This window comes from Syngnathus typhle, linkage group LG15 (assembly GCF_033458585.1).
Source record: "Syngnathus typhle isolate RoL2023-S1 ecotype Sweden linkage group LG15, RoL_Styp_1.0, whole genome shotgun sequence".
In the NCBI taxonomy this organism is placed as follows: Eukaryota; Metazoa; Chordata; class Actinopteri; order Syngnathiformes; family Syngnathidae; genus Syngnathus; species Syngnathus typhle.
The window spans coordinates 7,717,818-7,733,285 of record NC_083752.1 but is presented as its reverse complement, the minus strand read 5'-3'; the positions used below and the strand labels follow the sequence as shown (position 1 = coordinate 7,733,285).

The following is a 15,468-nucleotide window of genomic DNA, read 5'->3' as shown; positions in this document are numbered from 1 at the left end:
CGGGCCATGAAGCAGCAACGAGCTTCCCGCACACAACTCTTACCTTTTTTTTTCTGCACAGAACCAAAGAACATGCCCTAAAATGTCTTCGTTGATGTGCTAATTGAACATTTAGTCCACATTTAAACTCTATAGTTTGGGGTTGAAATACATTTTTTCAGACACCAGATTTTCAACCTTTTCAGCACATCTCCATCGATGACTCAGTGGAATCACGAGTCAGCATGAATAATTGTGAGAAGAAATTATACAACAGACTTGCCTTGACATGATCTTATTGTGATGTTGAGTTGCCCCTCCCCCTTGTTTTTTTGCTTAAAAGTCTAAAACTCGACCGAGCAGGCAAGCATCATCCACTCACTTGACGCACACTCACACAGTCTTGTAAGTATCTGCCTTTTTCCACATATATTTTTTTCTTTAACTTCTTTTATCAATAATTACTCAACTCTTTATTTAGACTTTGTTTTAATTTAGTTATCAACTGTTTTATGTCAATTACAATTTTTTTGTCCAAAATGTTAAATTTGTGTGTTTGTTCACAGCGTCCATCCACATTAAAAAATGTTGGCATTTAAACCAGCTCAGGGAACTTTACTGATGGTGCTCTTAATAATCTGCATGGAGGCATCGCAATGCACTATTTTTCAAGGTTGGTCAAAAAATTCCGACTACTTAGAAATGAATATTTTGTTATCCGAAACTTTTTGTGCTGAAATATGCAACTTCATTTTAGCTTGCTCTCACTGCATCGCACATACTACATTGCATCATGTCATTTTCTTTGCAGTGGACCCCCCCGAGGAGATTAAAATCATAGATCCTGGTCATCTTGGCCGTATGGAAATTACATGGACTCCCCCAGCAAGCTTAATTCATATCCAAGAATGTCCAACGCTTTACCAGTTGGAATACTTCAATGCCTATACGCAGCGTTGGGATGTGAGTAGAACCTGTGAACATTTCCCCATTCATGGAAGAACTGCTTCAATAGTTCAAAAACAAGGATAGTGACCAAGAATATTATTTTTTTCAGGTTATTAAGACTCCTCACAGGACATACAGTGCTCAGTTTGATCTGATGAAGGATATTCAAGTTAGAGTGTACACCCTGCTGGGGGAACACTGTGCTTATAACACTTGGATCAAAAGTCAGAACTACACGGAACTGGTGCAGAAACCTCCCAGAGAGGGTCAGTCAGATGCAGAGAGCAGTGAAGAATGTTTGTGTTGATATTAACTTACTTTGTATTTTTCTGTTCCAACAGATCCTCGTGCAGTATATAACTTTGATTGTGTCTTTTATAATATGGAACATCTGATCTGCACGTGGAGAAATTACCACAATTTGCCATCCAACGCACAAATATATTTGTATTACTGGTGAGTACTATTTATTTTTCCTGTTGGAGGTATTGACAATCAAAATATGAAATTGGTTTGTAACTTCTAATAGTTGGTTGTCACAATAAGTAGTATTTCATCAATAAATAAATAAATAGATTAGATTAGATAGATAAATAGATAGATAGATAGACAGACAGACAGACAGACAGATAGACAGACAGACAGACAGACATACAGACAGATAGACAGCGAGACAGACAGACAGACAGCGAGACAGACAGATAGACAGACAGACAGAGAGAGAGAGAGAGAGAGAGAGAGAGAGAGAGAGAGAGAGAGAGAGAGAGAGAGAGAGAGAGAGAGAGAGAGAGAGAGAGAGAGAGAGAGAGAGAGAGAGAGAGAGAGAGAGAGAGAGAGAGAGAGAGAGAGAGAGAGAGAGAGAGAGAGAGAGAGAGAGAGAGAGAGAGAGATAATTATGCAATTATGCAGCCCTAATTAGATGACCAACCTAATGTTATGGTTGGTGTCAAAATTGCATTCTTGCGTTGCATGTTATTCATCCCTTCTAATAACAGCTGTGCAATGTTCTACTTTGAAGTCTCCTCATGTCAACATCTCTCCCGCAGGCACAAAGAATTGGAACAGACAGAGGAATGTCCTAAGTACCTTTTCAGAAATGGAGTCAGAAGTGGTTGCAGCTTCACGGGAAAACCTCTCCCTGATTTTACTGATGTCAACTTCTGTGTAAATGGTTCTTCTCCTGAAGGCCCCCTGAGGCCTACATATAAATCCCTTCAAATTCAAAACAATGGTGCATACAAGTTGCCCTGTTCTAGCTTGAAATGATTTTATAATTTTAATTTATATTTCCTAAAGAATAACTATTTTGGTCCACCTGTCCAAAGTCCCTGTTAGCATCATGTCTTTTTTTAATGCAGTGAAACCTGATCCTGCGGAGAAGCTGACGCTGCAGCAAGATCATGACACTCAAATCCAACTTCACTGGAAGAAACCTGATGGAAATGTTCCTGAACACTGCCTTATATGGGAGGTGGAGCACACCAGCAAAGAATCACAAAAGGAAAATGTGCAGTCGGTAATATGGAAATTTCCCAAAGCTCTTTTTAGAAAAATAGTCCATAGCCTCCCACCATTTTTACTTATTTTGAATTGAATTAGTTGATTCGAGAACAGCTCTTTAAAAATAATATATACATTATATATATACATTTATGTACATTAAAAAAAAAAAAAATTCAAATCTAATTATTTTTGTTTCCTCACACCGATTAGTAAATTACTTATGTCTTCTACAGGAGAAAATTTACACCACGGACACAAGCCTGATTTTCCCTGCTGTGGCTGAGCGCAACTGCTTCAGGGTACGCTCCAAGTTGTACAAATATTGTGTGGCGAGAAGCTTCTGGAGCGAATGGAGTCACCAAAGATGTATTTAAACAAAAAGCAACAGCAAAAGTACAACGAATTACACATCAATCTAAAATATACCTCATAATCATAACTGTGCCATGTGCTAATACAGTAATTATATTTTTCTCATTGTCTTTATAGGTGATTCAGAATTGGAATGGTTTGACAGTTGACAAAATTAACTTGGTGAATATTGTGTGGGATTATCACGATGTACAGAATACAATTTCTATTCAGGGATATCAGATTGTGAAGAATAACATTTCATATGTTATACCGTTTTTTTCCGTGTATAGTGCGCCCCCATGTATAATACGCACCCTAAAAATGGCATGCTGATGCTGGAAAAAAGCCTGTACCCATGTATAATACGCACCCAATTTTTATGAATTTTCTTTTATGAATTTTTTATTTTTTATTTATTTTTTATTTTTTTAAGTCCCAATGATCGTCACACACGCAGGGAGGCAATGGGTCCTATTTTTATAGTCTTTGGTATGGTCTTAACTAGGCTGGATGTCATTTTTTTTGTTGGCGTTGATTTCTCCGACTGCCCTTAAACGCACCACCGCGCTCCGTGCGCGCACGGGAAAGAGGCGTGCGGACGTGAAAAAGGCGGCTCTGTATGGGAGAGACGTTGAAGAGGAATAAAAACACCCTTGGAAACCAAAACTTGGTGATTTCAAGTTTCATTTCGAGGGACATTTGTCACGTCTCGTCCCCAGTTTTGCTATGTGTCTAGGTTGCCATAGTGTCTGTTCGCGTCGCCCCTCTCTTCCTGTGTCACCTCAATCGATGTAACGTGTTTTGTATTTAAGTCCTGTCTGCCCCTCGCTCACCGTCGGATCATTTCATGTGTTACTGTCATGATGTCTGTTTGCTTTCTGTTCCTGTCTTTGGTAATGTCACCCTGTCTTTTTGTTCCACGACTTTGTCGGTCAGTCCTGTTGTTGGTTTTGTTTTCTAAAAAAAAAAAAAAAAAAAAAAAAAATTTTTTTTTGTACCCATGTATAATGCGCACCCCAGATTTTAGGACAATACATTCGTTAAATTTTGCGCACTATACACGGAAAAAAACGGTATGTCTCTATGGGTTTTTGAACATTTGTAAGCAAAAATTTGAAGGCTTGAACAGATGAAGCGAGTGGGGGTGGGAGTTCCCTCGCTTAATTAGCAATCCTTTGTTTTATTTCCTACCCATATTTATCAAAATGAATTTGAAAGATATATTTTCATTTACATTTGCTACAAAAGTAAATTCGGGTACAAAATATGCTCGTATCAACAAAATATTTATGACCACATAAAAGAAAATTGAATGAAGCTCATTTGGATTGCTACTTTTTTTTGTTGAAGACTTTTATGTTCACGCTGTGTACTACTTTAATGTTGGGAATAAAACCATCTGGATCCCGGATGACCTGTGTTTTTTGTTGTTGTTTGATTACTTCTAAAATGATACTGACAAGGTCACCCATGCAGCCATCTGCAAGCTTCCCACTAGCAATGCAGAATTGTCCATTATACTCATTTGTGTCTCTGTGTAGGTTAACTTACTGTATCAGTAGAAAATATCATTCTCCAACTTTATTTCCGCTCAATTGTACCTTTGCTACCTTGCAATGTGTTGTTTATCTTGTCTTTTGTTAATTCATGTTCTGCATGTGGCATGTGAGGGGCGCCAGCAGACGCACGATAGCGAGGGAGATGTGACATGTTTCGAGTTAATGTGTAATTTCGGTGGGGTCATACTTGATAGAACACTGGAGTGGTGGTAATGTATAGCTCAGGTGTTGCTAGTCACTTCACTTTGCTGGTGAGGACTTCCACCGCTGAGGACCACCAGACAGGCTTCAACACTTCCAGGTTTGCATGCATGATTACATATCTTCACTCTTCAACCTGCATTTTATATAATCTATCCAACCAACACTTTTTGTCACTAGGATGGCACTGGATTGGTCAGCAATACATCACGGGGGCTATTGTTAACATCAACTAGGCGAACCACCACAATACAAAAGACCGTCAAGTTTTTCTCCGTCCCCCGGGTTCAGTAACTGGAATCTGTCCCTGCAGTTTGAAAGGTTGCAGGGCCCAGCTGGTTACTGGCCCCAGGGGCCGGCCTGCTCTACCAAATATTTACCACAGTGGGGTATTTGCATGTTGCGCTCATAGCTGCCTCAACATCACAAAATGTCATTGGTCCTCAACAGAATTAGTCAGTCATCATTAAATGTAGAAGAAGAATGACTTGGGTTTATACGTATACATTTCTAAGCATACCAGGATGTTGTTATATATTTTAGTTTTCTTTATTTCATTTTGTTTTTTTCCACTGGCTGTGTGTGAGTTTGCTTTGTCCCACGCACTGCTCTGGTTACATAGAAAATAGGATTTAATTCTTTTTAATCACAGTGCTCGAATAAAAAGGGTGTTCTAAGGAGAGAGAATAAATTGCAGTCTTACATTTTTTAGATATAAACGTATATTAAACGTAATCAGGAAGCAAAGCCCCACATCAACACATAAACCATTCTCACTGGACTCCACGATGAAATTTCTCATAAGCAAAAATGCAATATTTCGCTTGACCACAGGAGAGTAAAAAATTACACAAAGGGACATTCCACCCTGAATGGATTCCATCCTGAATATCTCGCTTGCCCACAGGAGGGTAGAAAAAAGTAAAAAATGACACAAAGGGACATTCCATCTTGAATGAAGGCTGTAAACAGCAGCCAGTGGCCGGAAACATGCAGCTGGCTTCTTACGCCTATCCAACAAAAGTTCTCCATCAAGTCGTGTGAATGGACGGGTGATCTTTTAATTTCTCAATACATTATTTTTGTAACGTAATAATTATTGTGGGTGTGTGTTTGTACATATGATCACTGCAAATAATAAATAAAATTCCTTAACCCAATGGAGTTATTTTTTAGAAAAGAATATCCACCCCAAAATTGTATGAAACCTCTTCTCTCTTTTTTTGCAACTCCACAACCTCAACCCAGATCACATTTCAACTTGCTATTATAAGACAGCCACTTAAAGAGACGTCTCTCACATCACATCTAGCATCTTGGGATCAATGCAGACATTTGGGACTTCCCCATTGGTGTTGGTTCATCCACATCCAAAAATAAAATAAATCTCATGTGGTCATCTATCCAGATGCGGCAGCTGCTGAAATTTTTTTTTTTTTTTTTTTGCGGCTGCATTCCAAGCAGCTGTTGTAGTTGAAACTTTGAGAGGTGACAACTTCCCACCAGTCTGCAGGGGCGTTGGTGCCTTTTGTTTCACACTTTAAAACCGTTAACATAATTGCAGCAAATGGAAGGAAAGCACAAGTTGTCCAAAAAACAAATTGTGATGACACCTGTTAAATGTCAATGTGTGTAATCTTAACACTTGATGATTAGCGTATTAAGTCCAAACAAGAGCTTATTTTTTGTACAGGTTTGAGGTTTGCAGGACACACCAATAACTAACACTCATCACTTCCAAATACAACACTTTTTATTCCGTAAAGTCCTTCATGTACAAACTGTTTTTACACATTTACATTTTCATTAAAGACAAATTGAGTTTGCAAACACACTATAAATACAGCATATATGTAAGGCTAAGTCTTGTGATATGAGAAGACACGATGATATGTTTCAGGCAGAATGCAGAGAAAATGGCGCCATTGAAAACAAGCTCCTCATTGTAATGCTAGAAAAGAATACACCTTGTTGACTTTAAATGTTCAAAGCCTACTGGACAAAACGGTCCAACAAACAGAAATCCAGGTCACCATGCAGTCAAAGTATCCAGCAACCATTCAAACAGACCTGTCCTACTTTATTTAGGCCTACACAACCTGACTAAAAATAACCAAGAGAGCCAAGAGAGAATTCTGGTCCGTACTCCTATACACACCAACTACGTAGAGTTATGTGTGTGTTCATGGGAGGGGTGTCAATACATTGCATCCTCATATATGTCCGTTCGCAGGCAGAAGAGGACTCCGCCGCCCAGCATGAAGATGGTGGCGCCCCAGCCGAGTCCGTAGCCCCAGTTGAATTCGTGATAGGTTTGCAGAACCGTCCCGTCGATGAACTTGATTGGGTACAGGACCAAAGCGCAGGCCTGCAGGACAACTGGTGGGGGAAAAAAAAGAAATAATTCAAAAGGTTTGCTGATTCTGACTTTGCAAAAAAAACAATATCAGTGGAAAATAAAGACTTTTGACCTTGATATAAAAGGAAATTTGGATGTTTCTACCACTGTGAGTCATTTTCCTTGTGAGTCAAGTCTTTGCGGCTTTGAGGATTTTAGCATGACTTCTGGTCGTGCCTTTCCTTCCTCCCTGTAGGAGTGGTAGCGGCCCAAAAGAATGTAGCCGTGTTGATGGAGCCCAGATTGAGCTGAGGTCATATTTCTGGACAGAAAATAAATACTGCAGCGCTGCCAAGGGGCATTTAACGGGCTCCAATACGCGCCGCACGCATGTAAAGGCGGCCTTATTCTTTCTCTCGCCAGGCAGGCTCTCGGAGCAATTACGCACACAGGAAAGGATAACAGCGGCTTCCCATGCTTTTCAGTAAATGGCTAGCAGGCAGTGGTGTAGCCATTAAGTCAAACGCACACTGGCCCTTTCTTTATACCTCATGTTTTCACAGAGGAAAAAAGTCAAAGTTGCCTCACAACCTCTAAAAAACTCACATTCAAAACTATTCATCAGATTAAAGTTAAAGTGTGGAGCACAGTCAGTTCCAGGACGTTGGCTGGCCTCCAATTTCAAACACAAAAACTGTCACCGTCATCAAAACTAGTCAAAATGAATGCACATTCGAAACTGTACATTCATCTTTCATACTGTACAGCCTTGAGATACGAGTTACCTGACTTCAAGAAGAATCACCAATGCAACCTTTTTAAGAACACAAATAGTGCAGCAACATATTTAGACAGACAGTTTCTCAATAATGACTAATATTACTGCAGCTTATTCGATCACATGTGAAACTTTTCTTTGTGTCTCACTGTGTTTAATATACTGCCCCCAGGTGGCCAACGCACACAGCAGAAGGAGCAGCACAATGTCCACTGAATTGAAGTAAAAAAATAAATTCAATTTTGTCATTGGAGTTTGCTTTTAGAAGGTGCAATATTATAGAGTGCTATTTTTATCATAAAAAAAGCAATACATACATTTAATAAAAACATTACTTATCAGTGTGTGATGTGGAGTTAATTTATTCAAACAAACAATGTTTATTCCATAGCTCATGGACTGTGATGCATATGCTTACATAATGTTGTTCCAATATGGAACCGGCAAGTGAAGGAGCTGCAAGTGGTTAGTCTTTTCAACACTAGCATAAGCACAAACTGCCAAGACTACATTTCTTTGCCAAAATAATTCCAAAGTTTTCTATTTTATTATATACCGTATTTTCCGGACTATAAGGCGCACCGGACTATAAGGCGCACCTTCAATGAATGGCCCATTTTAAAACTTTGTCCTTATATAAGGTGCACCGGACTATAAAGCGCACCATAATTGCATCATGTCAGATTTTCAATCCAAATCAAACCATTCTCTATATATCATTTCTATTTCAACTTCAGACGCAACAAATTAATTTATAATCGCAAAATAATGATCCATAGTCGTTTTGATTCACGATTCATAGTCTTCAGCGGGCCACTTACGATTGATTTCATGACACAATGCTTCGGGCCAGTTTAGATTTAGGAATTTAGTCCATATATAAGGCGCACCGGACTATAAGGCGCACTGTCGGCTTTTGATAAAATTTTAGGTTTTTAGGTGCGCCTTATAGTCCGGAAAATACGGTACTTTAAGGGTGGAGTCTCCCTCACTAGTGTCAACATTTCCCTTCTTTCAACTATGCAAGTGGTGCTTTTTTTCTTCCCCTCTGTGACTTGCCATTGTTGGTGCTGCTGCAAATTCTGTGGCTGCTTTTTCTTGGCCCGTGGGCCAAGCGGGCCTCTGGGCTGCTCACCACAGAAAAAATGAGTTCAAGCAACGCACCACTGCCTCTCCTTCAGCCGACTTTATTTCATACGGTATGAGCTCTGGAACAAATAAAATCTTGTCTGCCTGGAAAGGCTTGTGGTTGGGCTGAGGGTGTGCATGTCGCCTTCCTGCTTCTTTATTTGTCATGTGCATTTGGTATCTTCAATGAAAACAAACCTGCAGTGAAGAGGAAGACGGACACAGTGCGGTAGTGCTTCCTCTGGGTCCCACGGCACAGGGAAATGAGGCCCACCAAAAAGGCCACCAGGGTTGCCGCGGCACCGCCCACCAGCAGCACAAGGGTGGCGATCTGCCAGTCTGCGAGAAGGAACACATGAACCAATGTTAGAACATCATAGAAGCAAAATTTAGTCACAAGGCAGGCATTGCCACAGCAAAATAAAAGCGGTTGACATGGAGATGACGTTGGGCTCGGTGAAATGAAAAAGCATGGGATAGTTTCTGAGGTCCTTAGAACACGTTCCTACTCTGGAAACATGTTTGTGAAGGGACATTAAGATTCAAGTTCAAACTGTCCACTGAAAACATACAGTCTTCTTTTCCAGAAGGTGGAGCTTGACTTTTACTGTGAGGATTCTCGTCAAGCAACAAACAGGAAAATGAGATTCCTTCTTTCTCTCGGTTGCTTTGTTGCGCATCCCATCCTTGAAATCCCACTTGTCGGTGTCAGGAGACCGTAGACGGGCCTGAGCTCAAAAGAATAATTTGCATCGGATGAGGCGAGCTTCATTTGTCATCGGGAAGAGAGAACGGAACGTTTCCCTGCGTGATAACAGCTCAATGGCATTTGAATAAGAAGCACACGAGGCGAAGGCTTATCCTACCGGAGACCGTTTGGCTTCCAGCTTTACCACATCATGTGGTTAGAATTTTGATCAGACGCCTCTCAACAACAACACATATTTTTAAGGTCATAACATTTCACGGTCATTTCTGTGCTTTTCACTATTTGTGTGCAGAGCCGAGTCCAAAGATGAAATGAATTGTCAGCGTTAGGTGCTAAGATTGGCCTTGGCACCTCTGCTTATGCCTTTAACCTCAAACCAGCCGTCCACTGTTGCTTTAGCGGGATCTGCACACACTCAAAAGCGACAAACCCACCTCCCATCTGGCCCCACACATTCCACAACACGAATTCTTGGGCCAAAGCCTCGTTTCTGCTACATTCTTTGCGGCATGTGTGCAAGTACAACTATGAACATAACATCTTAAACCACACACACCCAACAAGAGTTACTTTTTTTTTAAGATGCATTATTTTGATAACTTTACACAATGCATGTATAGATGGATTGCTGTACATATTTAGTCATTTCTAAGAAACTTTTAGAGTGCCCATTCAAAGTGAGTGAGTGAAAGTATAAACACAGCAGCCACGTGATTACAACGTGGTGGGCCCACGTGCCTGTTGAAGCCCATTGAAAGCCTTTGTTGTGTTAGTGTCATAGTGGGTTCAAAGGGGATTCACTGCAAGTAATTGATTGACCCCCGACATAGCTCCACTACCTTCGCCACTACACAAACAAAATATATTTTAACTGACCATGGCAAAACAATAGGGGCTCACTCATATGGCTGGTGACTAACTCGTTGCGCGACCTCTATTCATACTCGTGTCCTGCCTGCTCATGAATCAGCCCGCATGTTTGTCATCACACCTCACCTAGGCTTTAAATCAGTTTGACCTCCGAGTTCTTATTGGACCATTTGTACATATTGTTTTTGTTTCTTTGCAGTGCATATGCAAAATAAACTTTCAATCAATTAATCTGTTTTTTTTTTCATATGGTTTGAAAAAAAAAAAAAGAAGGTAAATGTCAATTAGCCCCAAAGATATGGGATTGAAAGTACAGTATTTGAGTACATTACAAGTAGGGAAGCTTAGCCAGTGAGACATAAATACGTTATTTCATGTTTTGGGTGATATTGACATAATTAAAATGTTCTTGGCTTCAATTAATAAATCTGCATTTTTGTTTGTCTCTTAAGTTCAGTTAACCAACTTTTCCCTGTTGTATCCAAACACTTAGCGCATCCCAAAAGAGATGAAGACAAATAAGTGTAAAAGTTTCTGACCAGAAGTGAGAGTGGAGAAGCAGCTCCACGAAGCCTCCTCGTCCGGCTGCCTCGCCTCGGACTGGGAACACGACTCCCACAGGGATAGGGAGAAGTGGTCGGCCGTGACCCACGCTGGACTGAGCAGCGCCACCAGGTCCAGGCAGAGAGCCAGGAAGACGCACAACAGCGCGATCAGCTTGAACGGCCGCAGCACGTACACGTCGTTCATCGACATGGTCCTCTCGTCGCACAACGCCGTGGGGCCGTAGCCGTGGAAAGAACCCGAGGAGGAGGAGCAGTGTGCGTGTGCGCTGTCTGCAACCAAAACACGCACTGACTACCATTACGCGCACGGATACGCGCACGGCACGCTTGCTGCATTGGTGCGCTTTAAGCTTGGAAACTTTAACCCAAGACAATCATCCGATCAGCCTTCACATTAAGAGTAGCGAGTAAATTACAATTGTATAATTGAAAGGGAAATCTGTCACAGGAAATGATCCAATTTCACTAATTTGACCCGAAAATTAAAACTATGTTGACCATATCATGATTATCCTTTTAGCTTATATACTTACAGTACTCTATTCCCTTTTCACCCACAAAAATATAAATTAAAAATAAGTTAAAACACAATTAAGTACTGGCAATAATGTACAACAAACATTTCGGATGCTTACGTTTGTGGGCTATAAAATGAGAATAGCCTAAAATGTGTAATCTGAACTGTTTTTATTTGGAAGGAATAAATGGCCTCATGTACAATTGCTTTTATTTTTTCAAATGTCTTAAGGAAGTCTGAGCTGGTTATATCTTACTTAATGCCCTAAGAACGTAAACCTTAAAAGTTTAAAATGCAGTGCATGATACTAAACTAACAAAGTTACATTTCTAAATGATCGTTAAAACATTTCTCTGATGAAGTTATTGATATACTGCATCTGTCATTGCGATAGAAGTAAGGCTTGGAAGAGTTGTTGTTGTAATCTTATAGCTATCCAGCAGGATGCAGTATTTGTTTGTTAATGTGTGTTGCGACTGTAAGGCATACTGTAGAGTGTACAAATCATAAAACAGTCTCAAATAAATACAGATAAAAACATAAATTATGTTCATCTAGATATTAATATTTCCATTAAAATATATATTAAATTGTAATATTTGAATGATAGAACATTGTACATTAGACAAAATTATTTACAATGTGGAATTATGGATCCTTTGCATATAATGTTACCGTTGTAATCGCTGATTTATATTTGTCAAAATTACTATACATGGTCATTTTGTGATATATAATACCATCAACGTCTGCGCACAACATACCCTAGACAGGAACGGTGTAAGATATTTAAGATTTTATCTCATGGCTGATGAGCGTCTAGTATAAAGAGGCTAATTGCTGTGGCCTAGTTTGGTTTCATTGTACCCCTCGATGGTGGCTAAATTACAGGTTTTCCAAGTCTTTGACACAATGACAGTTTGCAACTTGTCTTTTGCTAATGGTGCTGCCAAGATGCCAGCATGGCATCAGAGGAGGGGTGGTGAGCGGAGGGTGTAGTATTAGTGGAATCCATGGAGAGAGCACATAGCTCATTTCCTTTAAACGCCCCTCCTCATGGACAGGACAAGCTGAGCGGCCTGTCATCCTCCTCCAAAAAGCCCCTCATTAGAAAATCCTCCAGGCAGACAAAGCTACTTGCGATGGCACAGGCACCGACTCCCCACAATGAGCAGACAGAAAAGTCTGGTCATGATTTACTTTATTTTTTTGGGTGATCCTCAGCTTAAGTCTAACTTATCCTCCAAGACATAACCACCTACAGTACAATCCTCCTGTTAGCTCTTATCCATCCACCTTATTCTAAAGCCTCCCACATACAGGAGGAGTGACTCACGAGCATTCTCGGAATGATGGAGAACAATGGAGTAGACATAAAAACAAAAAAAGAGATTGAGACACGCTGATGATTCAGCAACGGTGTGGATGACTAGGAAGCTTCCTAATAAACTACTCATCACACGACCTCATCCTTTGTTGCCTCCATCTTTTCCTGCATTTACTGCCGCTGAGTAGGCTCCTAATAATCCTCTCAAGGGTTTTCCGGCTGTGAATAAGCTTCCATGGTAACTGATGAGGTTTTATTTACTGCTGGCTTTACGGTAGAGCCACAGAGATCTTCATTTCCTAGAAATCCACTATAGTCTGTCATGATGTATCACCGTCATTTATTGTGAAGATAGAAGTTCCGTCGAGTCTTATTTGTATTGAGTATGCACTTCACTATTCACCGATTGCAAAAGTTTGAGGAGGCATGAGCTCATTTGAGATTTTGGTGGATCCAGGATTTTTATTCCCAGTGAGTCATGAACGTTAATAACCACAATTGAAACACAAGCAGTGTGTAGATATGGCCACTGAACCTTCAGACTTGGCAGAGGGTTGCACTCAACTGAAGGCTAGTTGCAATAAACCAAGATGTCACTCTGCGAAAATATTAACTTTGTCACAAGCATGTTTGTCCCTTTTCGTTCGAGTACTTGAAGTCGGCGCCAGCATGTAAGCAAGCCTCACAGCGTCTAGCTTTCGAATGCCTTCCTCAAGGTCATAGTGACATCAAGTGTTGATGGATACAACAACGCCTGCGTGGCCTTCCTGCCCTTCGCGCCGAGTCCGCATTATGCTGCGGGATTCAAATCTGCTTTAGTTTGTTTCCTGGAGACTGCTGCGGTGACGCCGCAGAACGCTGAAGTGAGCTTTAAGGGAGACGATGATGAAATGTGTTGGGACTGCTGAGATGGAAGCTTTCTCAGCGCATCATCCTCACTGTCGTATTATTTCATGTGGTCACGAAAGGCTGGGAATAAATATAGAAGGACGGAAATTAGGATCGGGCTGTAAATGTGTTTAGATCTTTAAAAGACACATCTGGTCTGATGAGCGCCATGGAAGTGAACAAATACAATTGGCTAGCTATATCCTGGCTATAGCATTAGCAACTTAGGTTGTCAGTCAGTTCAAGCTGTCTCCAAGCCTGTTTGTGTCTCTGGATGTCCAACTGGCTCTCAGCGTCCTCACCGCCCATACTGCTTGTCTCGGCAGCTTGTGGACATCTGTTTACTTCCTCCAGGAACCGTCGCCATGGCTGCGACCTCCCTGACACCCCAATTTCCAGCAGACCCTGCCCCCAAGCCGGCAGGGCCTTCCCCACGCCTCTCTGCAGACACCAGCTGCAATACGCTAATAGTTCTCATTTCAGTTGGCTCCTCGTGGCCTTCACCGGTGCAGAAGTCACCAACTTGTCGTCATCATGTACAATACACAAACCAAAGCAGGCTTTGTCCATTTTGTTTTATATCGACTGTGGGAGGATAATCAAATGAGATTCTGAATGCTTCTATTATGAGTATCATGTTTCAACTTTTGTTGGCCAGCCGAGGGAAGCGTCACACTCTAACCCAATGTTCCTCACCTCTGGGGGTGATTTGAATTTTATGACCTTTTGTTTTGTTCTCAATGATAATGGGAAGACATTTCATTAGGTACAGAAAGTGGCTCAGAAAGTCATTTGCACACCAGTTTGATTTATTTTGCATCCATCCAACCATCCATCCATCCATCCATCCATCCATCCATCCATCCATCCATCCATCCATGCATCCATCCATCCATCCATCCATCCATCCATCCGTCCGCCTTCCCGTCCGTCCATCCATCCATCCATCCATCCATCCATCCATCATCTGTCCATCCATCAATTTTTGAAACTACTGCCAAAAGTTGCTCTCTCTCTCTCTCTCTCTCTCTCTCGCTCTCTCTCTCTCTCTCTCTCTCTCTCTCTCTCTCTCTCTCTCTCTCTCTCTCTCTCTCTCTCTCTCTCTCTCTCTCTCTCTCTCTCTCTCTCTCTCTCTCTCTCTCTCTCTCTCTCTCGATATATATATATATATATATATTAGGGGTGTAAATCGCGGGTTTTGTCACGATACGATATCATATCGATACAAAGAACTACGATACGATATTTGCCGATATCTTAAAGCCTGCTGCGATTCATTCACGATATATCACGATATAGTGCTCTACGATCGATATATACAATATCCTGATTTATAACAATTCATACGCAAAAATCAACAAGGTACTGCAAACTCTTTATTTAGGAAATTACAAGAGTATTGTAGTATACAAAGTGCGTATTTTAACACTGAACTTTGATGTCGTGTTTTTTCTTTAAATGTGCGGCGAGATTTGTGCTCCCTGAATATTTGATCACCGCATGGCAGGATTTACAAACTGCTCGTGTCTTGTCCGTTGAGCCATCTTTTCTTTGGAATCCAAAGTGCTTCCAAACGAATGACTTGAAGCCCAAAGGGGAGCGAATATCCTCGTCTTCTTGGACACTAACCATAGTACAAGCCCAGGAGCCGCGTAGTTGTCGGCTCCCCTTTCACGTGCCTGCTCTGCTCACAACACAACACGCCGCTCACTGCTCCCGGAAAGAGGAAGCAAGCAACAATGAACTGGATTTCAAAATTAAGTCGCGTCTAATGTCCGAGGTCAAACACGGCGATATAAATCG

At 41.1% G+C, this 15,468-nt stretch overlaps 2 protein-coding genes across 3 annotated transcripts; one reads left to right on the top strand and one right to left on the bottom strand.

Annotated features, from left to right (window-relative positions):
- Positions 1-249: 249 nt before the first annotated feature.
- il13ra2 (interleukin 13 receptor, alpha 2) lies at positions 250-4,195 on the top strand. Of its 2 annotated transcripts, XM_061299492.1 has the most exons (9): positions 250-384; positions 546-652; positions 791-942; positions 1,037-1,193; positions 1,269-1,383; positions 1,974-2,158; positions 2,286-2,443; positions 2,664-2,823; positions 2,920-4,195. In XM_061299492.1, exons 2-8 carry the CDS (start codon positions 565-567, stop codon positions 2,802-2,804), a joined length of 996 nt encoding a protein of 331 aa, XP_061155476.1. In that variant the 5' UTR covers positions 250-384; positions 546-564; the 3' UTR covers positions 2,805-2,823; positions 2,920-4,195. The 2 variants fall into 2 exon arrangements, with proteins under 2 accessions (XP_061155476.1, XP_061155475.1); XM_061299491.1 differs by having other exon boundaries at positions 2,664-4,195.
- A 2,084-nt stretch (positions 4,196-6,279) lies between these two features.
- Positions 6,280-11,253, bottom strand: LOC133168483 (transmembrane protein 47-like). The gene is made up of 3 exons (XM_061300078.1): positions 10,907-11,253; positions 8,987-9,127; positions 6,280-6,923 (listed from the first exon to the last, which is right to left on the bottom strand). The coding sequence occupies exons 1-3, from the start codon at positions 11,121-11,123 to the stop codon at positions 6,742-6,744; spliced, it is 540 nt and encodes a 179-aa protein (XP_061156062.1). The 5' UTR covers positions 11,124-11,253; the 3' UTR covers positions 6,280-6,741.
- Between the last annotated feature and the right edge of the window lie 4,215 nt (positions 11,254-15,468).